This window comes from Tyto alba, unplaced genomic scaffold, assembly GCF_018691265.1.
Source record: "Tyto alba isolate M040663 unplaced genomic scaffold, T.alba_DEE_v4.0 Super-Scaffold_29, whole genome shotgun sequence".
Lineage (NCBI taxonomy): Eukaryota > Metazoa > Chordata > Aves > Strigiformes > Tytonidae > Tyto > Tyto alba.
In genome coordinates, this window is record NW_024881303.1 from 9,418,853 (window position 1) to 9,443,989 (window position 25,137).

At 40.6% G+C, this 25,137-nt stretch overlaps 1 protein-coding gene across 1 annotated transcript in view; it reads left to right on the forward strand.

Moving 5' to 3' along the window:
* The window catches only part of BRF1 (BRF1 RNA polymerase III transcription initiation factor subunit), a 176,812-nt gene that overhangs the window by 142,527 nt on the left and 9,148 nt on the right, over nt 1–25,137 (forward strand). Inside the window, exon 16 of the mRNA XM_042798984.1 lies at nt 24,991–25,042. Within this exon, the coding sequence (XP_042654918.1) occupies nt 24,991–25,042 (52 nt within the window). The remainder of the gene's footprint in view (nt 1–24,990; nt 25,043–25,137) is intronic.

Sequence of the window (25,137 nt, forward strand, 5' to 3'; positions counted from 1 at the left end):
AGAATAGAAGTGCTGGGCATGTATTTAATAGCCTGTTGTCTCTTTATTCAGAAACAGTTTTAGATGTAGTATTTATGTGAAAGAAATAGATGCTACTTTACAGCATGGAGTTCTTTTAAGAAGTTCACAACATATTTAATCTGAGTGCTTTGAGATCTGAAGCATGAAGGGTGTACATACAAATTTGGAAGTGGAATGAAGTGGCTGGCATATTTATTTTATAAGGTTATCTTTGCTTGTCTAGAGTGGTGACGTGGTAGTTGTAATAGAAAAATGGCTTTGCACACTTCTGCATGGATTTTATCGTGCAGCAGTAAAGAAACAAAATAATTTGGAATCCTAACTAAAACTATTGTTGCTGAAGTTAGGTGAGACAATTGTCGGATTAAAGCTGTAATTTAATCAATCAGTCATCTGATGAATTAATAATGGAGATTAAAGTAAACAATAAATCAAATTATTAGATGAAGAGGAACAAGACAGAGATCAGGGTGGTTTAAAACATATGACTGGTTATTACAAGGCAGCATCATCTACTGCCTGGCTCCTGGATGCAGAGATGGGCTCTTCCAATTTGGCCTTTAGTAAGTCAATTTAAGGGTTAATTCTCTGCCTAAACGTGCTACTTAATTGAAGGTGCTTTAGACTCTTGTTCATTTTCCTGCCAAATGAATTATTTGCGAGAAGTATTGGCTTAAAAAAATGATATGCAAATATAACACATCTTAAATATGCTTGCACTTTATTCATACCTTTTGAAATATTACAAAAAAAAAAAAATGATGGGAACAGAGTACAAGAAAGGTGAATTCCTTTGTGTAGGTTGGTTGTGTAACAAGGTGGGTAGGAGAGCTGCTCAGGTTGCTCATCTCACTGAAGGATGCCTACTGCTGGCTTTCTCTGGGTACTCGTAAGTCAGGGTACCTCCTGGGGTCTCTCTTCCACCTCCTCTTCCTCTGGACAGTGTCCAGGAGATTAGGATCATTAATGGCTCTCAGTGATGTGGTAGTGCAAAAACCTACCTTTTGCTTACATGTTCATTCATGATACTGCCTCTGCCATACCTCTTCAGATCTTCCAAACACATTGGTGAAACAAGAACGTCTTTTGCCTATAGCATGGTCTAGTACAAATGTGATTTTGACTTTTGGGCAATCTGGAATATAAAAAAATATTGGGCCTTATTGTCAGATTTTATAGAACTTTTTTTTTTTAAGTCAGAACACATATACTCCAAAAGTATAAGAGAAAAACTTGCTGAAAAAGCTTCAGTCTCATCATGGGAAAAGTTCAGAGTACATATACCTTAAATTCCCTTAAATCCCTGTAGGAATAGAACTATTTTTTATCCATGCATCCGTATGTTCATTTCCGTGTTATTTCTTAAAATATTCTTGTTCCTTTTCACCAGAAAAGTTAAATAATGAAATTAATTAAATAATCTAGTTTAACTGCATTGCATACATAATCCTGTATGGCTCAAATAGACTGTGTCATATATTTATTGAAAATATACCTAAATACTGGTTCATCAACTCTGAAAGCATGAAATGTCAATACTTAATTCTGTTCTATTAAAAAACAGACAAACAAACAAAAAAGATAACAGAGGAAGGGGAAGCCATGAAGGGAAAAAATGACAAAGAATGGGCTAATTAAGGATTTAAAGCCACTGGGGTCGAGGTATTTTTTTTTTTTTTTTGCAATGAGTGAACTGAATTGAATGTAAAGTGTGGTGTGTATAAGCCATAAGAAATCATAATTTCTGTATAATGCAGAGTAATTTACTGGCAAGTGACTGACTAGCTAGAGGGGTCTTGCCTGGAAGGGAAAGGTTTCTGTAAACATAAACCTCATCTCGCTGACCTTTGCCGACCCTGGCTGCCTCTTTCGTAATCTAACCTGAAGAGATTAGAAAAACCCATAACATCAAAAGGAACTGTAGACACTATTGTCTCCCAGAGCCCCATTGTGTTTAGGAGTGATTTATCAGGAGGCAGCAGCCTGCTCCTGCTCCGGAGCCTTCACCCGCTGGCACTGACAATGGAGCCGTGGCCGCAGGTCAGGCTGGGATCTCCAGCCCTGCCTTGGAAAAACAACGTGATGGATGGGAAACCCGACTCCGGGATTCATTTGCCCAAACTTGTTCGGAACATTTGCTGGCTTTACCGAATCACGTTTTTCAGGTGCTTCCTGTATTTTATCCAGGAGTGGATAAATAACATTTATTTTGTTCAACTACAGAAGACACGAATGTAATTAAGTCACATTGAAAGTTTGTCTTTCAGATCATGGTAATCTTCAGGCATTGGATTTTTTATATATATATATATATATATATGTGTGTGTGTGTGTATTTGTGTATATATACATAAATGCAAATTTTACAGAAAAAGTTCTTTAAATAGCTGTAGGAGGAAAATGCAATTTTTATGCATTTATTTCTATCTCATTGGGAGAATTGACAGAGAACATTTCTAAGATCCAATGATTACTAGGCTGTACTTTTCTATTAGCTTTGGGTTGCAATTTAAAATTACTCCTTAAAACATAAGGAGGTCTCAAATTATGAAGCAGTAGGAAATCCTGAGATCCAAGGCATTGAGTGGGCTTGCAGTATAGTATATATTCATTATTTTGTTGCCACTTAGGTAGCTCACAGGTATTAAGCACAGCTTTATATTAACTTTTCGGTGAAGACCAGACACTAGAAAACTCAAGTTTATGGTTCAGCATTTGCTGATAGGATTTACAACTCAGGGAAGTGCAGATTTAAGGTATTTTTTTGCAGAGTACTTGAAAGAGACCAGCCACAGTAACAGATGCATTTTTGTCTAAATTACTTTCCCTCTCTTTTCAATTTCAATATCTGCTGATTTCATTTTAAAACTAATTTTAAACCAAACGAAATAGCTAGGTTTTTTTCTAGCACAGTAATCAAGACCATTAATGCCCTACCGCTTTACAGACCACAGTTTTAAGAGCTGATGTTTGTGGTGCTGGGTGCTGGGCAGGGCGCTGGGCGTACACTGCAGGAGACACAGTGGAGCTGGGGGTATCCGTATTAGGCTCTACTTTCAAGTAATTTTAAAGGTTGATCAAGATTTTCAAGCTTTTGTTAGAAGACTTACCTTCTACTGAAGCACTCTCAACAGCAGAGCTCCTCTCGTCTGTGCACTGTGCGCCACATCACAGCTCCAGAGATATCTGGCCAGCTTCCAGTTTAAATTCACTTAATAGGGTAAATCTGAAATGATTTAAAGACTCTCAATTTACCACCATAACCAAAGGGTCAAAACCAGGAGCTGCTGAAGCAATAATGTTTAAGAGGTTTTAAAGAGGAATTTAAACGTAGCTGCTTTTAAAATGTCATTAAGATGAGATAGGGAAAGCTTTAGGTAAGTGATTTCAATCACCCAAGTCTTCTATTAATGGATGACCTTAGGATTTTCTGTACTGTAACATACCTAGGACTGGGTTTTGTCCCACTGACCTCAGTGGACTTTGGTTCACACTGTCAAATGGTGGAGCAATGTGTATTTTGATATGTATACTGGCATCGCAAAGAATTGTGAGACTCAGTCCCTAATGAGTCAGGTCATTGCCTGAGTGGATGTTCTCAGGCTTTGTGCATGCTTTTGGAAAGAAATGGTAAAACAATCTGCTTAAGAACATCTGAATTTTTGCCAATTTGTGCTAAAGCTTTCCCTGATAAGTTACCAATCATGCTGCCTATCACTATTGATGCAAATATTTTCCTTTCTTTTCTTCTGTGAGACATTTTTTAGGATGGGCATCACCCTTGTGTTTAACGATCTTGCCTTTCTTCAGCTCTTATCAAGCGTATCTCAGTGTTATTTATTGTCTTTCTGTCTAAGTTAGGCTCTTAGGTACTGTTTTGACTGCAGTCTTTTTCAACATCTAGAAAAAGAACCTTTCATTTAGCACGAAAAGGAAAAAATAGCTGTGTTTTTCTTTTCCTTAGAACTTCAAAAGCACAAAAAAAAAAAAAAGATTAAATAGGAAAATAGAGAAAAAAATAATTCAGAAACATTGAAAGGTGCTCACTGATTAAACTGTAGGGAAAATTCACATATCTATCATTTGGCCTACTGAAGATCAATACTACGAGACTAATCTATGATGCTGCAGCAGTCTATAATAATTCTAACATATTCTCTTTCAGAGTATTATTACTGGAATAAAAATTGCTGGTTTTAAATTTTGAAGATATCGGGATACTCATCCTACCATTCATTATTTCATAAAATGGATCAACGGTGTTCTCTGTGTGCACACACAGTTCGATATTCTTTCAGAATTATATTGAAGGGTGATCATGCTGTTCCAGTGATCCTATCCAGCATAGTTACACTTGGATGGATGCCCAAAAAGCAAGCAATAAAAAAAAAAAAAAAACAAAACAACAAAAAAACCCAAACCAAAATGTGACTGCTTCATGTCTGATGCTCAGTGGTACAAAGGTGTCGTCTCTCTCAGTTGGATGATGAAGAGAAGACAAAGGATTGTCTGTGTCAGCATGATTTTGCCCAATGAGAGTTTCAAAACCATCTTGAAAGTTTTTTGTGTTCACTTGTGGTCTTTGTAAGTCAGATACTGGGAGTTTGTAATTTGCTGAGGAGGGAGAAGCATCTTTAGTAATGTATTTATTGCTGTACTGATAGAGAAGTTACAAAATTTGGGCTAATCATAATTTCCTGTGTCTCCTTAAGTGGATTCGAAATGGCTCATTTGCTCTTGTGCTGTAGTAACTTCTGTCATTTACTCTTTTTTCTTTTAAGTAACTGAATGCCATATTGCCTCTAAATTGGGAAACTGTTAGATTTCCTTAGCCTAATCTCAGAGTCTTGTTTTTGCAGTTATCTTTAGAAACACTGATGTACAATAGTCAGTGAAAGCAAAAAGACACAATTCTTACTGGGGCTGGATTTGGAAGCCTCTGTTAAAAATACGGTTGTAAAGCAACCTGTACCATAAGGAGTGGAAGTAGTGAAGTCTGGTTTTCTACCAGTTGCCAACCTTTTTCCCTTGGTCGTTCCCTCCCTCCCCTGGAGCAAGAGCCCCAGCAATCCCCTGTGAGCCCTTCCTGCAAGCAGAGATGGGTTTCTGGTGCGAGGCATGTAGCTGTCAGCGAGCTGATACCTCCGTAGGATGGGGTCAACTCTTTCCCCTTTGGTGGGGGAAATCCTTTGGGTCTCCTCTTCCTACTTATGATTTTCACAAAGGACATAGGAACAGGGTTATTTTTGTGACTTTTACCTCAGTTGGTTTTTGTGGTCCCCAAACATTTCGAGAGGTTGGAGTGGAGTGAAAGAGAGATGGATGGATTGTCAACATGTTGCATAGTTATCATTTTATAGTTATCTTTTCCATACAATGGAGAGTGCACCTTGTGTGTTTAGGCAAAGACTTGAAAATAAGGAATTAATTTCTATTACAAAGTAGCTGATTTAATAGGACTTTTGGAGCTTTCAGTGGTGGGTTTTTTTGGTTTTGTTTTTGTTTTTTTCCCCAACAGAGCTACTATCTAAATATCTTCTAACATTTAATAACTGTTGTTCTTTTGAGCAATTTTCAGTGTGAATCCAAAACCACAGCATTGCTAGGGAAAAAAAATAATCTTTAGCCCTCAAAAATGCCTAAATTAAAGTTGCCCAGTATCAGCAATGAATACCTAGGTGTGATGCATTTTATCAACTTTGCTTGTAGCGAACCAAAGGGAGTTTGTCATAACACAAGTCGCTTATTGATGACACAGTTGTCTGTGATTGATTAAAAGTGGCAGATTTATTTCAGCTTCAACTCTTTCCATTAGCATTCCTATCGACCATCTGGCAGTAGAAAACCTCACTTGTGAGATAGAGTAGGATCTTGTTAAAAAAATTACAAGATTTCTTGGGGCCTTTTTTTTGCCAGTGTTCTGATGAGCCAGAAAGTTGTCACTTTTAGTGACAGTTCTTACTGCCTGAAAAGGTTGAGACTGATGCTGGGTCAGCCTGTGACTTGTTTTTACTGGTTTTTAATTATTGCCTTGATCGCAGCAAACATTTAGTTAATGGTTATGCAAGTATCATTTTGTGGGCTTTGTAGCTCTTTCATAGCATTCGGTTGTTAGCTAGAGTGAGAAGGAACTTGTTGCTGTTTAAGTGGGAGGAATGGAGCAAACCTTTTTCAAAATGGTACTACAGAAAACTAGAACTTTCCCTGAATTAGTTGATTATGAAAATGTAATATCATAATCAAAATAATTTGACTGTGCTTAAGATACCTGAATCAAATCGTTGAAGATCATGTACCAAGGAAGGATGCTTAAGGGGCAAAAATGAATTCTAAATCAATTGTGATGTTCCAAAATGTGGAGTTGTCTGTATGTCCATTAAATGGTAGATATATGCACTGATATGAGAGAAATATGGAGCTGGCATATAATGGGTGATGAAACCTCGGGTCATTTAGTGGAGTTCCTGCAATGGTACAGTGAATTGCATCACGATCTGAAACGCAGCAGCTGCTCTGGCCCTACTGTCCTCTGATGAGTAATAGTGTATCAGGGCTATCTTCGGTAAACAGCTTTATGGGGCTTTTCTGCTGCAGTGTTTGGCGCTTGGAATTGTAATGCTGTCTCTGGCTTCCCAAATGCAGTATCCCCTTCTTCCCAGGAATACACTAATTCAAAATAAAAGCATGAAATCTTGTGGTTAGGAGTCCTTATATCTAGATTTTATAGGGGACATTGTAAAGATTAATGTTATCTGTGTGTTGCAGAGAGGAGAGTTACGGACAGAGAAAACATATTCTACATGAATTTCCCTGTATCTGCAAGATTTGTTTAAAACAGTGCTTTTAAGTCTTTGTTAAAGATACGTTTTTGAGGGGGGAAGGTTTGAAAGAAATATTTCCATTTCTCAGAGTGTGATAGATTTCTGTCCGGGATCTCCAGGGCTTGACCTTGGTGGCTGTAAATATTTTAAATGGTTCCATGGATGTTTCAAGCTTGTGGCTTGTTGAGGCGTAATGCACAAGGGACTTCTTCCTAAATGGGCTCGTTGTTGCACTTAGACTCACACAAACATTGCAGCAAGTGAAGGTGTTAAAAAAATATGCATGAAGGTCAAAGTGGCAGGTCTTATTAGGAGATTACTGGCAATAGTTGTCTTGACGAATAATCACCTAACAATTTATTCTCAATTTTATATTCGATTTTGGAAATTGTGTTGAGCCAGCATTAAGATTACATAGATGGTAGTTACTTGTGCAGTGTTTAGCATTAGAAAGGAGATGAATCCCTTCTGGTTTTATTTTGCATCATTAGTAATGTTTATGCTGGGGGAGTATGCAATTTCTGAAAATGAAATGGTTTTGGATGATTATCAGGGATTATCTGAAACACATACATAATGTATAGTGTAATTCATTTGAAAGTCACCTATGTTATCCTTTTCTTGGTCTGAAGTAAGATAATATTGGAGTAAAAATTGGGAGGAAATTTATTCAGCCACTTGAAGACATTTTGTGGAGGCATAAGATTTAAGTGTCTCTCAAAAAGTGCTTTTCTTGACCGCTGTTTTAATTGTGCCATCACATCTGTGAAAGAGCATTATCATATTCTTTTATATGGGCACATGTCAAAGCGTTATTCACTTCCAACCATCCGTAGACTGTTTGATACAAATGCTTCAAAAATTGAGCTAATAGACAAGGTACCATCCTTGTATCAGAAAGCTTCTTAGATTTCCTCACCTGCAGGTTTATTTGTCCTACTTACTATGTTTTCTTTCAGAAACAATACCTTTTGGCAGCTCCTGTTGTATTCATACCATTTTTTGGATAACTGGCCAGGCTTACACACACCACCATCTCATTGCACTCTTCTAGATCCCTTGCCAGTTGTCTGCTTGAACACCATCTGTTCCTGGCAGGAGTTACCTTCAAATACCTAACAAAACAGGTCATGGGAAAATCCGAAATCTTCCAGGAGCTAATGGTGTTAACCTACTCTGCTTCTCTAACACCATTTGCATTTTCCTCATAGCACTTCAGGAAACTTGGACTATTTAGGCAGATTCTCTTGCACCAAGATCTTTCCTTTTGAGGAGTACCATGTCTGCCTAAGCAAACAGTGAGGACGGTGCTAACTTGCAAGAAGATATTTTGTGGAAAGCTCAAACAATGTGTGAAATCCAGTCCTGCTTCATAATGAGATGGAGAACTGTGCTAATGAAATCTGCAGGAGACAATAAAGTGAGTCATACAGCAAAGACGACTGAAAACGGCTGTGCAAAGCAGTGCCACTAAGAAAAAAAAATATAACTGAGAGCAGGAAATAAAAAAGCATCTTGGAAAAAATCCAGGCTAATGCATCCAAAGAAATATAATCTGAAATGCAGACATACATGGGAGCAGAGGCTGTAAAAGCCATAAAGCCAAAAGAGATACAGAGATAGTGGACCGCAAATTAGATATGAGGCTCTACAAAAGGACCAATTTGGGCCACGTGTTGGAGAAGCAGCATGTGACAGATTAAGGAGACATTAAGCCTATCTTGGAGAACCATTCGCTTCTGCGGATGAGAGAGTTGGAGTCATTAGGGTGATTTCAGCAAGAAACAAAATAGTGGTGATCTGGAGGAAATGCTGAGACGATATCCGTAGTGTGATGATAGGAGTCTACACATACATGAGTGTTCAAGCATTTAGGGCATAGATGGGGGAAACAGCAGCATATGGCATGGCAGAACTGAGGAAAAGGCTAATTTCAGTGGGACAGCAGAAGGAAAGTCTCAGTGGTAAGGTTCAGTGCCATGTTTGAAGACAGCATAGTCAAAATAGAGGTTGAGGGCCAAATACTGAAGTGACATCAGAAGATACTTGTCTCATTTTGGAGCTGTATCTGATTAGATTAAGTCTGAATATGTTCCTTAAGGCATTCATAGACTTGAAGAAAGGTAAATGTGGTGAAGCATTTCCTCACTCCCGTGGGTCCTCTGTAGCTGGAAGTGAACTTGAACTATGTCAAAGCAGAGGGTGCTGCATGTCCCAGTCACTAATGGGTGAGAGGCAGGCTGTCCCAGTTTCATCTCTCTGCGTGGGAGTCAGCACCCTCAGAGGTTTTTTGGTTTTTGTTTTTTTTTTTTTTTTTTTTTCCCAGCTAATAACACAAGTAGAAGTGCAGAAGGGTTTGAAGACATCTTAACAGAAGTTTGTAAATCGCTGGGGCCAGTTTTTCCTTCTGCAGGTGTGTAGCTGTCACGGGCTCCTTGGGGCGGGGGGCAGCCGAAAGCTCCTGCCTGTGACCCAGGGGAAATGCTGGTGCAAAAGGGAGTTGTCTTGGCCTCTTTCCACTGTTACTTCTGTTGACCCTGATAAAGTGGGTTTAATCCTGAAGAAACAAATCTTCAGCTAATTATTTCCCCACTCTGGTTGCCATTCTCACAGAAATTTTATCATTTTAAGTAGGAACAGTTACTTTTACCTTTGTTTGTTTTTTTTTTTAGTGCAGCAAGCAGAAGGGGACACTAAAATCTAATTTACTGTGATTCTGGACGCAGATCAGTTGTTCATGTTGAAAAGGTTATATGAAAACAGGTTACTTGGTAATTTTGAAAGCGGTCCAGCTTGCTGCTTAGTAGGATACGTTTTGCAGAGCCTGATAACTCAAACTCTTTTTTCTAATATTAACATTAATTCCCTTACAGCAGTATTATAAAGTTGCTTATTTCTCAGTCTTTTTTAATGTGGGAGCCTGTCTGTAAGCACAGCAGACAGCTTATCAGCTCAGCAGCCGCTGCAGCTTGCCAATATCGTGTTTGGTAAATGCTTGCAGTCAACCTTGAGAGTTTACGGACATCGGCTTGTGTTTCTTTCTGTATTCCTCTGCACTATTTAAACCAGGAGTATTAAAACCCTTGCTAAATTTAGAGAGAAGAGGGAATCTGCAAATACACCAGCTGTGCCTCCTCCCACAAAAGCTGCATCTCCTGGCCAGTGAGAGCTGGATGTAGCCGAGGTGCGAGGGGGCTCGGGATTTGGGGGGGCACAGCAGTTCTGTGGGTGCGAAGTGAGCCCAAGGGTAATTGATGACTTTGTCAGAGAAATGGAAAGGGAGTAAAAGAGTCTCCAAAATAGCACTTCTAATAGCTCAGGGTGGAGTTTTTGTCTCCTTTCAAATGTTTTTGTTTTATTATATCTGACACCAGTCAAGGAGAGGGAAAGCTCTTTAGCTTTAATGCAAATAAAACAGTAGTGCTTTAGAAAAAATATCTGTTCACTTTATACCTCTAGGCTGATGGTTCTGACAGACCAGAGAATTTACAAATAAAATTAATCATTAGTTGGGTTTTTTCTTAATCTGTTTAGATGTATCAATCCATCTGAAGCCTGATTTTTGCTTAGGAGGAATAAAAAATTACCTAGAACAATAAATCTGTCTGTCTGTCACACTGTTTATCTGTCTATCTATCTATCCCCTAAAGACTTTAAAATGTTGTTTTTTATTTCTATACTGTTGCTGAAAATCAATTGTGACATTTTCTGTTTAGGCTGCTAAAGGTTTTGGCAGATAGAACATGGATTTTGTCTTTTGATGGTGAATTCAATTCAGCATTTATTGCAAAGTCCTCAAGTGTTTAAACGTGTGGTGATAGACAACTAAAACTCCCGCTGTGCTAAACTCCACCAGGTTTCTCCAGTAGTTCTGCTATTCAAAAAGAACTGGTACTTGTTTCATCTGTTTTTAATAAATGTGAGGCTTGCACGCTATTTATGTCAGAACTAAAGCAAGCTTTGTGTTGCAGTTTGACATGTAGAGTCTAACTTTTTAGCTCTTGCTCCTGAAAGACACCTACTCAACTTATGATGATGTTATCCTTTAAACAAGGTGAGGGGCTTGTGCACCATCTTATCTGAAGCGTGATGTTAAAATGTATACATGAAAGAAAAGCAAAAGCTGGTCTGCAAAAATGCTGGTCGTGCAAGAGAGTACACCCCTGGACTTGCTTACTGGCCAAGGTGGATACCAGCGTTTGGGAGCAATCAGCTTCGGTTTGGTCTGTCATGCTGTTGCTAAAGCTGGGGAGAGTCTGGCAGAGTCCTCTTTTGAATATTGGAAAATGAGAGGAGGACAGAGCCAGGTTTCTTGGGTCAGGTATCAGCATCAGGCTCCCATCTGCTGCATCATCTTGGAAAAATTGTTCAGGTGATGTCTACAGGAAAGAGTTTGGTGATCATAAGCTCCCGAGCCTGTGCCCTGAGCTTTGTGGGAGCTGTAACACCCTGCAGGCATAATTTTGTGTCTGAGCTAATGTGCATTAAATACTGTCAGCTGTTCCTGGGGGCCATGGAGGTGTCTCAGGGATCGGTGCGTGGCAGATGAGGGAGGGCTGTTCCAACGTGATTTTGCCAAGCACGTTTATTGTGCTGCCAGGAAGAGTGATGGGCCAGGAGCCCAGGGAGTGACCGCTGGGACAGCACTCGCTCAATGACTTCCACATATTTTTTTTGTCAAGAGATGAGAGAAATCTGCTCCAGGACTCTCTGCGTGGTGCTGCCATTTGGTGAAAATACCACATCACTCTTATGCCATATTTTTTCACTTTCGTCCTGCAAGATGGATGGGGAATTTGAATGTTTGGACTACTTGCATGGACATCATAATTCGATGGGAAGGTGTGGAGGCGATAAGTAAGTTCAGTATTGGGTGGATCAACTTTTGCCATTGTTGGCAATTGTTTTTAGCATCTTTGTGTAAAGTGGGTCCATGGTAGAAGCATCTGTTTTTTTTATGAGGTTCAGTCTGCTTTCTTGTCCATCCTTTTAAGATTTTCAAATAAGGTATTAATACTCAGAATCCTAAAGGTAACAAAAACCTTAGAGGAGCTTCAGCAGAAATTTCCCCATTGAGGCCAGGCAAAACATAACACTTCCGAACTAATACATTCTTGCTTTAAGAAGAACGACTGTGAAAGTCCACATCAAAGGGTCATAAATTGCCAGCAAACTAATTTCCAAATGTCAGTCTATCGTGCACATGTTTAAATTTGATTCAGTTCCTTTAAAACTGTTTACTCTGAAAAGCTTTTTCCATAAAAATATGCACAATGTTTATGTTAGTATATGGCACTTACATTGAATTTACAACCCCACACCTTTATGCATCTATTTATTTGCTGTAACATTTTACTAACAAACAGAGCAAAGTAACATGGAGATCCGTGGTGTCATGCTAAAAACCCAAGTGTGAGGTTGCCAAGTATTGATGTTCCCACGATACTTTGTAGACACAAAAAAAATAAGGCAAACTGGAATGATGCCGTAGTGCTGATAAAGGAAGTGCAGTGTACGGAGATTAAACAGCTGAAAGGCAGACACTTAGTACAAGTGAGTCTGTGCAGACTGTTGTCTCACTGGGGCCAAGCACTTCTTAGGCATTTACTGCATATTTTGACCAAGTACAGAACATAGGAAATCTAAACTTAACGCATTCAAGACCAATGGTTCTTAAAAAAGAGGGGGAGGGTGTCACTTTTTTTTTTTTTTTTTGACACTAGAGGACTTTTTTCTTAACTGATGCTTCAGAAAAGCCTTTAGAGAGCAAAACGAGCGTGGTGATGAAAAAGAACATAAGCAAACTTGCTCATTAGACTTAGTTAAAGCTAAGTTGGTCATCGATACAAATTTGCATTATTTTCCCGGCATGGCATTTGGTAACAACTTTCCTTGGTGTGCTTTTGTTTCAGTTGACATTTGTTTGAATGGCCAAGCGAGTTGGCAAATTTTGTGCTGCTGGTCTTTGAAGTTGTGACTTCAGCCCAAACAGCCTCCCCTTTGTGTACGGCGGGGAGCCCCTTCCCTTTGGAGAGGGATGCGTGCGACACAAAGCCTAGAAAGGGTCCGTACATACCAACTCTCACAATGCCTCTTAGCATTTAACCTTAAGTAGATCAGTTCTTGCAGGAATGTTGGTTTATTTTCTGTGTATTTTTAATGCAAGGAGTTAAAGTTCAAAGTAATTAAAAAAAAAAAAAAAAAAAAAAAGCAGATTAACCTGAAAGTACATTTTTTATTGATCTTCAAACAGGTTAGTATTTAGAAGGATTTAAACTACAGTGGGAATTTGCTGTCTTTGTTCGATACAACTGCTATTTCACGACAGGGTTCGAATGCAAGCTCTCCTAGGTACAAAAGAGGTAGTAGGGATTTACTTGAGGTGGACAGTGTTTGTTTCATGTTTTACTCATTCTCACCAGAGTTGTACTAAAATCCGTTGTATGTCAAAAATTGTCTGTAAAACTTGACAGAATACAGTGACAAAGTATGAATGATGGGATGGGAAGGAGGAATTTTATATAAATAAGACAGTGTATAAATACCTATTTTTTGTAGTATTTGCACATTTCACAGTCACTTGAACTCCTTTTGCTGTTCACAGTCCACATCTTAATAATTGTGATAGGAATATAGCTTGCACAGAGTCTATGTGACTTCTCAGTTGGCCTGATTTCCTCCGTAGCTGTGCATGTCCAAGGGAGCAGCACAGTGCTGAAAGGCAACCGCAACCATTAGAGCTTTTCAGTATTTCCGTGTACACAAAGTTGAGGATGTGCATGAGCAATTTTTGGATGGAGCCTTACAGCTGCAGTAATTCTCTTTTTAATGCATCTTCTGTAGCCACTATGAAGTGGAGGAAAAGATGTTCAGCAATAGGAATCGCTTGCCTTGCTTTTACGCTGACCTCTCTCAGAAGCTGGATTTTTGATGGCCGAAGAGCTAAGGACCAGGGGCCACAATTTGGGTATGGAAAATGGAAGAGATGGATAAAAAAATAAGGCGGAATAATGAATTTTAAACAGACCTTGTCACATGGGCTTTGCTGTGTTTTGTTTTGATGAGGAGTGACTAATTCCCAGTTGGAGAAGTTTTGACCATCTGAATGTTTAAGATTGGGGTCAACCTTCCACCCGTCCAGGTGAGGGCTTGGTGAAGAGGAGGCGTCGGGAGCCATCTGGGTGGGCTGTAAGCCAGGGTCAGGGAAACGTCTTCCTGGCTGAAGTCAGCCGCTTCTTGCTGTCCCTCAGATCTGCCGCCTGACCTGCTTTTGCAAGTGCCCTTTAACCGATTTTGAAAACTCCGGCAATTTCCAAGGGTAATAGTTAGCAGAGGTCTCTTTAGGCTGACCTGGCTCATTTTGACTGAGCCAAATGAGGGATTGGTGGCCCAAGCAGAGCTGCCCCGTTCACTGGCCCCATGCAGCCAGCTGCAGGCAGCGTGGGCTTCACCTGGAGAGGTTTTCTAATTGATCCGGTTAAACCAGCGTGAGAGGCTGCAAGAGGCTGAGGCACGTCCCCTGCAGTATGAGTGAGGTTTCTATTGGTTAATTTGTGTCTGTTAATACTAGTATTAAGCTGTATTAAAGAAACCCTCTATTAAATAAGTCTGCTTTACATGTAGGATCCCCCACAATAACTAACCTAACTTAATTACAGATGTGCAACATAGAGCACATAGAACACAAGATTTTGGAGAAGATGGTGCTGTCTACTCCCCACATCAGTAGTGTCCTCCTTTCTTCAAAGGAGTTGCACATATTGTACATAGATTTTAAAACAGCAGTTAATTTTGTTTTCCTTCCTAACATTTCCATTTGAAATTTTCTTTCCATAAGAAAACTTAGCTGCATTTTTACAGTCATCAATTTATCTGTACCAAATGTATTGTGAGCGAGATAGGCTTTTTATAACATGAAGGGCTTCTGTGACCCATTTCGGTGATTCATTGGTACATAACAGTATGTGTGAGCCAGCGCCCATAGTGTGTAGCAATGCACCTTTTAAACTTGTGTCTGATTCGATGGTAAATAGCCATTTTCCCAGTAGTTTGTACTGGTTTTGCAGTTTATTATCCATGCATACTTATACAAAGTAAAGATTGCCATGCAAGCAGCTTCCAAGGTTGGAATAAAAGGGTACAGTTTACTTTCTGGGCCTTTCTTCTGTCAGTAGAGGTAGGATTCAAAGTTGTGAGAGAGCTGTATGAGCTTGCAGTTTTAGATGAACTTTGACTTGGAGCATATTCTTCCAGCAGAGCATCCTGTTGGGTTTAGGGGATGCAATATGGGATCAACTTTGTTTTAACTTTGAAAGAGGCTGTACAGATGAATGTATACATGTTCACAGTGTATGCTGACGTCTGACGGATCCATGTACTGGATGCAGCCGCCTTGCCTGTTGCTGAAATGGTGCAATTTCAGCGCTCTCTGTCAGGTTGCCTGGTCCCTTTGGTACAGCAGCTCCTGGTGAGGTGAGAAGAGGTACCCCACAGCGTACGCGTAAGGAGCTGGGAAGCCAGATGCAGGCACACAGAACGTCACAGCATCGGTGGCAGCCAAGCCTGGCTTGCCCTGCATGGTGGAGCTGGGAGGAAAGCCTGACAGACCGGTCCTACGGGCTTCGTTAGGGAGCCCAGTTTACACAAGACAGGGAGTACTCAGGTGGTTACAGGGCAATCGGGTGCCAGCCTGACTTCAGCCATCAGCAGAGCATTGCTATGGTTATTAGCTAAGTATTTCCATAATGTGTGTCTCTACAAGTTATAATTAGAGCCAAGCCTACCCATAGCTAATTACAAGCTTGCTTAGAACTATAGTTTATAAAAAGCTTTTAAATCTTTATATGGGGAAGATACACATCCACAGGCATAATAAGAATGACACCTTATTTTCAAAATGAAATTTATAGGCTTTGGTGTCTGTTTCTCCCTCCCTTTACAGTTTTGTACAAGCTTTTTTGTTGCATCCACATCCAAAGTTTTTGCCAGAAATAATGCTCAAGTTTCACCAACATCAAGCCAGTGATTTTTGAGTTTTCTTCTAAGTGTTGTTCTCACTGCCGAGAGAATAAACCAGATGTTAAGATGTCTTTGAGCTTTGTGTCTTGAGAAGACTAATAAATATTACTTAGATCTCTCACAAAAAGAAGATAAGGAGTCTTGAAAGGAGTGAAACTTTTTGTTGAACACATCACTACAAGGTCTACATGAATAATGATCCATCTCTGGAGACTTGCTATGTGTTTGCTTAGGTGGTGCTGCACCTGTACTGCTTCAGCTCGGTCTCTTAGGAATAAAGCGATGTTGGCAGCAAAACCCCCTTAGTCCCTGAAGCAGGGAGCCTTGGCGACAAGACAGGTTGTGAATATGACACGCGGTTGTTAAGGTGGGCTGGCATGGCTGCGAGTCTGACACGGCATCACCCACGCCCGGGTGGTTGTCCCAGCACCACGCACGGAGCACCGTGCCGGCCAAGGCCACCCGCTGGGATGACGCTGGGTGACTGTATGGCAAAGGCAAGGCCCGCTGGTACTGGCATGGTCACCACTGCCCTTCCAAGGTAATCTCTTTGGATTTTCTTATTTACTTGCTATCTTCCGTTCCCTGCTTCCAAGTCCTGCTCTTTTAGGAATGAGTGGTGTCTGAAAAGGAAAGGGAACACTGCGCTCATGCACTTGGATTTTGACACCTTTGGTACAAAAGGGGATGCTCACACAGCCTCCATCACCACCACACCTTCCTCTTGGAAGAAAAAAGTGGGGTGTAACACCCTCATGTATGGCTGAGGAAAGGAAACTCATCAGATAAATCCTGCAGCTGATGAATTCCCTCTCCTTGCTTCTGTCTAGCCATTTTTTAATTTGGTTTTTAGTTTGATTATTCAGGTCAGATCAGATTTAGGTCAGTTGTGATGGATTTTTTCCAAATCCAGTTCCCTTGATTCCTACTGTAAACGCTTACCAGATGACATGATGTGAAGCTGGAACAGTCTTGATCTGTGTGATGACCAAATAAAATCTCAGTGGGAACTACTTCCACGTTCCTGAGATCAGTTTCTCATGTAATAAATTCTGTATCCAAAGTTGTATCAAATACTTCTCTGACAAGAGTGAAGTTTTTTTTTCTAACAGACAAATCCCAGCAGAGCTATTTATAAGAAGCCTCTCTCTTGTGTTTGCACTCACATGCCTGTTACTCAGACCTACACTGAAGAACAAATATAAGTAAAACATCTTCTGTGTCCTTGCCAGTGCTTTTGGACCCACCCTGTTTGGTCTCGTTTGTCATCCTCCGCTACATTTGTTTGATATTGTGCTGTTGGTAAGAGTTGCCGTAGGGAACCACCATTAAAGACTTCTCCCAGAAGGATTAATTTGGATTTATTTGGTGACACCTTTTCTTTGCAGGCCGTTTCACTGCTTTGTTCTGCCTGATCCTCTCCTGCCCATGAGGGATGGGGAGGAGTGATCCGAGCAAGTGCCATGCTCATGCCAAGCACCGGGCTTTATGCTAACACCAGCAAAACCTCATGTGACAGATAGTAGCCGAGATGGCAAGTGCCTGGGCAGTGCGTGGTAGTATCCTTCTGCTTGGGAGGAGGAGGCCAGCCCATTTCTTGAATGCAAATCCAGGCACGGGAAAAGTTGCTTGAGTTGTTTTTTTAAGTATTAAATTTAGAGCTGCCTTCTTTCGCTGTTAGTTTCTGAAATGAAATTAGAAAACATCCAGAACTTCTTAATAGACTAGCTTACAGTTTCTTCTGTTATTAATTTCCTGATATGGTAGAGGGAAGCCTTGACACTGGACTTCCCTGGGTTGTCTTCTGGCTCATGTACTGCTGCTACATGTCAATCTCTTCTGCATTACATCAGGCAGACCTGCGCTTTGCTTTTGGAAAAGTCCTGGTGCACACAGTGCACAGGGCAGGGTGGGTTCTTCCACATGTGTCTCCTTGGTGGCTGCAAAAGCCACATTAGGTCATCATTCTACCATTCGGCTGCTTGATTGGATGTTCTGTGCATACCTCAAAATATGTGATGTTTTAAAGCTAGATTTCCTATTTAAATAAGAGGTTTCCCTTAATTGGCTGTTATAAATTACAAGCAAGAAGGAATGATTTACTGCTTATAATTAGAAATGAGTTACGAAGGGGAATGTTGGTAATCATAAAATAAAGCTTGGAATACATTGATTTCCAGATGGCTGGCAGTGAAATTGTTCTTTAATGTATAATAGACCAGACACAAGGAAAAAAAGAAAATTTTTCATCCATCTTTATTCCTTGATGGATTACTCGTATGAATCTATAGTTACCTGAATTTTGAAATATTAGTTTTGCCTGCATAATCGGATCAGAGAAACTTAATTTGCACACTGGCATATGCTATCAGAGGTGGTGGAAGAGGTGAGTTAGTATTTTACCTAACATGATTTTTGTCCTTGTAATATCAACAGAGAAGATCTAATGACAAATCTGGCATCACCTTTGGGTATAACGATCTCAGTGGATTGTTCTCAGAGACTGCAGGTTACTATGATGTTTTTCTTTTCATCTTTTGCCTCATTAGCTGTTTTTATGAGGTTGAGATTGATCAAAACACCTGTCCAAAAGCAAATATCTGTAATCCTCCTTGTTTGAGTCTAGAAAAGTATATTTGCACCAGAAACGGATGGCAGTGCTACTCCTGAGATCTTTTCAATAGCATAATCCTTCTGTTGAGATGATAATGTGTTTGTTTAACTTTTTAAATTTAATTTCTGTTACTGTAGTTCCAAGCACTATTTAAAAATTATTTCTCTTTGCCTTATCTGCTAATAATAGTGCTTTCTGCCATAAGAGATGTGTTCTACACTGTCACCATTTGAAGGACCATGCTACAAGATAGTTAGACATATTTGGATGGTCACCACATGAGTTGTCTCGTGCCCATGTTTTACAAGTGACACTGCCATTAGGCTTGCTTAACTGAGACCATCATGATTACTCATTTCATTAAAATGCTTCATAGCTTCCTTATGTTAAGTAGCTTTTCCCAGCAAGGTGCAGATTTGCCTTACTGCCATCATTTCATCTGGAAAAATTTCCATAGTAAAAGGAATAGCGTATTTTCAACTAATATTTTGCTGACCTGTGGAGGGATGAGCTCATCAGTGTCTTTATTGACAAACCCAGGAAGAAGGTGTGTTGACCAGAAATATTAGATCAGTCAGCCTTTCTTGTCCTGGAGCAATTGTAATTTCCCATGGTCTGCAGCAATTTCCTTTAGAAACAGATATGTGCAGAGATTGTTTTGGATCTGCTGCAGTGGCATAATTTCATTTGGTCCCAATAAGGTGGCCTTAGATTTCATTCTTTTCATTTTTGCTGTTGAAAATATTTTGGTTTAGTCAGTGGAAAGAACAGAAAGTTGCTATTTTGCGGCATCTAATTGAGGAATGAGTGCTTCAGCTATGCAGAAAAATATTCCCTGCTCTGAGTTGGGTTATTGAAGACAGATATCATGGCCTCTGCCCCTCTCTGAAAAACCTGAAATAAGTATTTAGTTCACAATACATTAGCAAAGTTCCTGCTTTTCAAAAGTATATTGGTGAGTGATGTGGGTGCTTAGTTCCTTGATGATAAATATATTCTTTAGTGAATGACAGAGAATCTTACTTTTTGCCAGTTCACTCCTGTGACCTTTGGTCCTTAGATATTTAAGCCTGGGCATTTTCCAGAAGAGGCCAATCTTATTAGCACTGAAGGTGTTCTCAGCTGTGTGTTGTCCGATGCTGTGCTGGTGAAATCGAAGCTCCTCTGATCCAGCATGAAAAATGACCGAGTGGGAATCAGAAGTGGGAACAATTTCTCATTTCAGTCTAGTTTTTGTTGTCACATCAGCTTTGGGTTTGTTTGTGCTTGAAATGGCTCTTTCTGTAGTGTTGCTTGCTCGGAAGCACGAGGAGAATGTTGGCTGTGTTGGTGGAGTGCATGCAGGTGTGTTGGAACAGAGTTAGAAGTAGCTGGCTCAGGCACTGCTCAACGCCTCCTAGTCTTGGTGCCCAGGTGTCTGGTAGCATCTAGGAGGGTTCAGACCCTGCCTGCTCCTCCATCACTCACATTTATACATCTAGCAGCACTGGGGTTAGCGAGCTCCAAGGGACCTCGCTGAACATGAGCTGAGCTCATTGCAGTGTGGACGTGCCCTTCAGTTGCTGTCTTTTGATCTTTGGCTGGGGCCTCTGCAGCCCTGTCTGGGGAGAGTGGCCCAGGGAAGCTCCATGGGGCTTTCATGCTGATGGTGAACTGGGCTGGGCAAAGGGCTGCCCAGCCTGACCTTCAGAAAGGCAAAAATACCTGCCTGCCTCGCATTCAGGCACGTGTGGTTTCAAGGTGTGAGCATCAGAGATGCTTTGTCTTTCTGCAGAGCATGACGGTGCCCGTGGTTGTATCTGGAGTTCTTCTGGTGTGCCACAGCGCGCCCTCCCAGCCCAGCCCCTGCCCTCAAGGCAGCATGCAGCCGTTCACTGGTGTCACAACCAGCCTTGGCCTTGGCCGTGTGCCTCAGTTTCCCCTCTAGGTGAGGGAACGTCTCTTGTGAGCCCCCGGCTCTGAGCCAGAAGCAGATGTAGAAAACGGTGGGATCTGCAGCTGGATGTGCAAACCACAAAGTGCTCCGGAGTCATGGTTTCGATCTGTTTCACCCTCTGGAAAAGAGCACCAGTCTGAGTCCAGGTCAGTCCTTTGTCCTGACCTAATGGCACAACGGTGGGTTGGTATCTCCTGACGCTGTTGTGTTTCCAACAAGAGCATTAAATTCGTGCAGAGGTAATTCCCAGCTTTCTGGTAAGAATAACATTGACGGTACCTAATTAAAGGGCGCTCGTAGGTGAGGTAAACATTTATATTAATTTCCTTCTCACACAGATGTCTGGTAAACTGACTTCCTGAGGCAAAACCATCTGGCCTCAGGTGGGAGAAGGATCCTGGCCAGCGTGGAGAACCTGACCAGTCTCTTGCCAGATCATTTCTCAGTAGTTTTTTCTGTCACTGAAGCGGCATACGTACAAAAGGCCTGTGGTAGATATATAGGTTTACGGGCATTTGTTTTAGATGACCCGCATAATTACACTGCAGGCTTGTGGCTGCGGGCTCCATTGTATCTCTGCTTTCCATCGCGTATTCTGGGATCATCTGCGTATAAAATTAGTATGGGCGGTAAGCAGCAATAAGATGTTCCCTACTTGGATGGATTAAATTAAAATTCAGTTAGAAACAGAGCTTTGGTTGAGTTTCCAAATTGCTTGCAGGATTGCACTGAGGAGTTTGTTATGGTATCATAAACCTTTTTGGTGGGCAAACAGTCTGATGCAAGTGAGGTGCTTTTATTACCGTGCAGTGCTTTTTCTATTTTATGTACTGTGCTGTGTAATCTTTTGTTATTAAATAATAAGCAAAATAGAAACAGTTGTTTGTCACAGCCAGCTTGTTTTTCAGAGAATTTGCTCACTTTGAAAGTTCAGTCTGTGTGATCTCCAGCCCTGTCAGGAGCTATTATATTGAATCTTGTTTTAAATTGTTAAGCTGGAGGACAAACCTAGATGTTAATGTGCACATCTCAACTGCGAGCAGAGCGGATTCAGCAGGGAGCAGCCTCTGATGCCATGTACCATGCCATTAGTTTTTGTTGCAAACATGTCAAGATTATCTGCTTCCCGTGTTACGTGTTTTGGCTGACATGAGCATTTGTAGATCTGCATAATTTTTGAAGTAGTTTGAAATGTGAATATAACACTGGGGGCTGTGTGAAATCTTTTTTTTCCACTTTTATGGATCACATTGCTGTTCAGAAAGTTGCTTGTTTTGTTACTCCCTCCCATGAAGTATTATATTAATTTGAAAAGTTCTTAATGAAAGTGCCCAAAACTGGAAATCATCATCAATAGTGAACAACTACTGAAGACCAGTTGCATCGTTACATTTTCAGTAGAGGTGGTTGGTGCTTTAGCATATATTGGGTCATATCTTAATGCAGGATATTATTGTTATTCATGGAACTTGGCAACCCTGAGTTCAAACTGGACTGTGATGGACGGGATTTTTCATGTATAGTGTGTATGTGCATGTGTGTGCCCTGGTAGCCTCTTAAAGATGAGTTTAAGTCATGCACGTTAAAAGTTGGATAAGATAACTTCAGTTACTTGTTTTTTCAAGGTACTTTTTTGATCATTACTACTCAAACCTATCCCAGCCTCACAAGCATTCATGCTTTTCCATGAAGACACTTTTTTCCACCCTCTGTGGTGCAGCCAGACAGCAGAAGGAGCCCGTATCTGTAGCCATGGCAGCCAGTAATTTATTGCTCCATATGGCTGGTGTGGCACCAGCTGCTCTGGTTTAAGGAGGTCAGGGCATCGGGGCATTTAAGAAACAAAACAAAACCCCACTATAAGACCTAAATGGTTTTGTACAGTAATAGTAGTGTTCTCCATTGGCATAAGGAGACCCAAGGGAGAGAAATTAATTTCTCTTTTTATATATCCATAACTGTTATATGATTTTAACCCAAGACATTATTTCAGGAGGGAAGTAAGGTTTTGTCCTTCTCTGCGATGGTTTTACCTTTTTCTCAGGTTCCATCGCTAGCGTTTGTAGGAAGCCCAGGGGGCTGGGCTGCTGAGCCCCCCCGGCGAGTGACCCCTCCAGCTCCACGTGGCTGCAGGCACCCAACAGCCAGAGCAGGAGCAGAGCCCGACCCGCTGCTCTTGGATGCGTTAGATATTGTGTCGAGAGAGGAGCTATATTGCCCAAATCAAATGGCAGCGCTGTATTTCTAGTAATGAAGATGTATACTTTGTGAGCAATTATCACGGAACAACATAAATACAGCTTTAATTTCAGCTTGGGTGTGAGAATCACTCGATGCTGAAAAATGATATAGAAGGGCTCTTGGATTTAGCACTAAAGTTTGCAAATAGGCTTTTCATAAGCATGAATCTTTTTATTTTCATTAGGGGATCATTTTAATTAAAATGAAACTGGAATGTTTACTCTTTGCTTCCTATAGCTGTGATTGTTTTCTTCACTGTGTGAGCACATGTATAATTTGCTCTAAAAGAAATGTCAGCAGTTTCTGATTACCTAGTGAGTCTTACTCAACAGCTTGATTTTAATTGGGGGGAGGAAGGATTTCAGGGTGCTCCAGGGAGCTCTGGTGTCTTTTGGTAGCAAGAGGAAATAGGTGCTACCTTTGGTACAGTGCTAATTGTGATAATCACTACTACTGGTTTAAAATAAAAGTTCTTCATTTCTTACCCCTGTTGGTTTTTTTTTTTTTCAGTCACATCAATGAGACACTACCTGTTTGGTAATTAACATCCTTCAACTACGTAACCTTTTGTCATTGCTGCATCTGTATGTTTGTAAGCGTCTAAACAGGGTGACTTTTGGAAAACAGTGATTGACACTATATAAGTAGTTTCAAATTTTAGGAAATAAAAAAGACATTTTTTAACACGAGGGTGGTGGAACACAGGCACAGGTTGCCTAGAGAGGTGGTGGATGCCCCATCCCTGGAAACATCCAAGGTCAGGCTGGACAGGGCTCTGAGCAACCTGATCTAGTGGGAGACGTCGCTGCTCACTGGAGGGGGGGTTGGACGAGATGACCTTTAAAGGTCCCTTCCAACCCAAACCATTCTGTAATTCTGGGACTGTGCAAACTCTACAATTCAGGTTGGATAAATGAAAAAGAAGGCCAGGCACACAGGGAGGAGTGCACCCATGCCTTCAAATATATTCTCTCTAAGCCCGGAAGTCCAATAGGATTTTTAAGTAATAGTTTATGTGAATCCAGAGTACCTATTTCTTGAAATTTTATTAATTATGAAATATGACAAGAAGTATCTGTAGCAGAATAATGTGTTCTGGAGTCTTCCAGTACAGCTGAAGCATTCCCATGGCTTTTTGTTTAGATCTACTGTAAGGAGGCTCTTTGGACTACTTTGGATGCTGAAATGCCTTTCGAGTCTTGCAATGCATTTCAGAGATGACTAGTTTCTGAAACTTTTTGGATCTTAGCCAGTATCTTATATTTTAATATTGTCTTCTCCATCAGAGATAATGACCTGAGTCTTCCCTGCTTATTTTCTGGGATTTTGTTTCCTCCTGCTGATTATTTGAAATAAATAAATAAATAGGAAAACAACCAGTATCTGTGTGTTAACAGGGAAGAATGACTAATAGAAAAATGAGAAGAAAGATACTGCTTATCACAAAAGACTATATCTCTGGAGACATAAATTGGTATTCATTAAGTTGTTTGCCTAGACTTAGTTAAAAGACGTACTTGAGGAGCTGTCTGAGCAATGTCTCGGCAGAAAGCAACTCATCCTCTTTGTGACTAGGAATATCTAGATGAGGAGGAGAGACCAGAAAGCAACGCTAAATGATGGATTGAGAACAGCCTTCGTGTCAGGAAGGAGACAACAGGCCATGAAATGTTTTTCAGAAAACATATTTAACACTTAGCTGTAAAGTAATACTGATCCATCTTTTCTCCCCAAATATGGAGGTCTTCGTATCTGATGCAGAATTTTTAAAAATGTTTATATTCAATTTCTGTCATTTTTCATTCAGGGTCACCTTGTTTTTCTTGATGATTTCTGTAGCTGGAGGTTAGAATTTCACCTGTGATGATTATGATATCCTGCATGTACAGTCTTACTGATATCCCATAGATAGCATCAAATACAGGGAAGCAGTTACAAAGCAGTGCTGGGTAATTCAGAGTGTGGCTCAGTTTTGCCATGTCTGCATTCTTCAAAAAAATCAGTTGTCTTCTGGCTTTTATAATATGTGACAAAACCATCTATTTCAGAGACCTTCAGGATGGGCTGGGGCTGCAGTGTGAGATAAGGTTTTGCTACTGTGCTTGTTGACTGGCATCTTTTCTTGTTATCCTGAAGTGGAGCAGACGCTTACAAAGGAATGTGTGTATTAATTATTGTGGAGTCTGTGGCTCTCTACTATCTTACATCTTTAAAGAAATAATTGCACAACATAAAACTAGCAAAGTGCTTTCCCTGTTTGGAGAGTGAATACTCTGTGTTAAACTCTTGTGCGTGATGTAACCTCTGCTGTTCACCATTTGTTCTTTCCTTCTTTGCAGATTAAGACCCTTGATTTCAACACAGCTTGCTAAAAAGGCTGCCACTGAAGAGGTATGTGAAGTCAAGCACTTCCAGTGTAACAGTTTGAAATTCCCACGAGCCTTTCTCAGCCCAGCTCTGCTTATGTGGTAGATACGGGCAAAGGA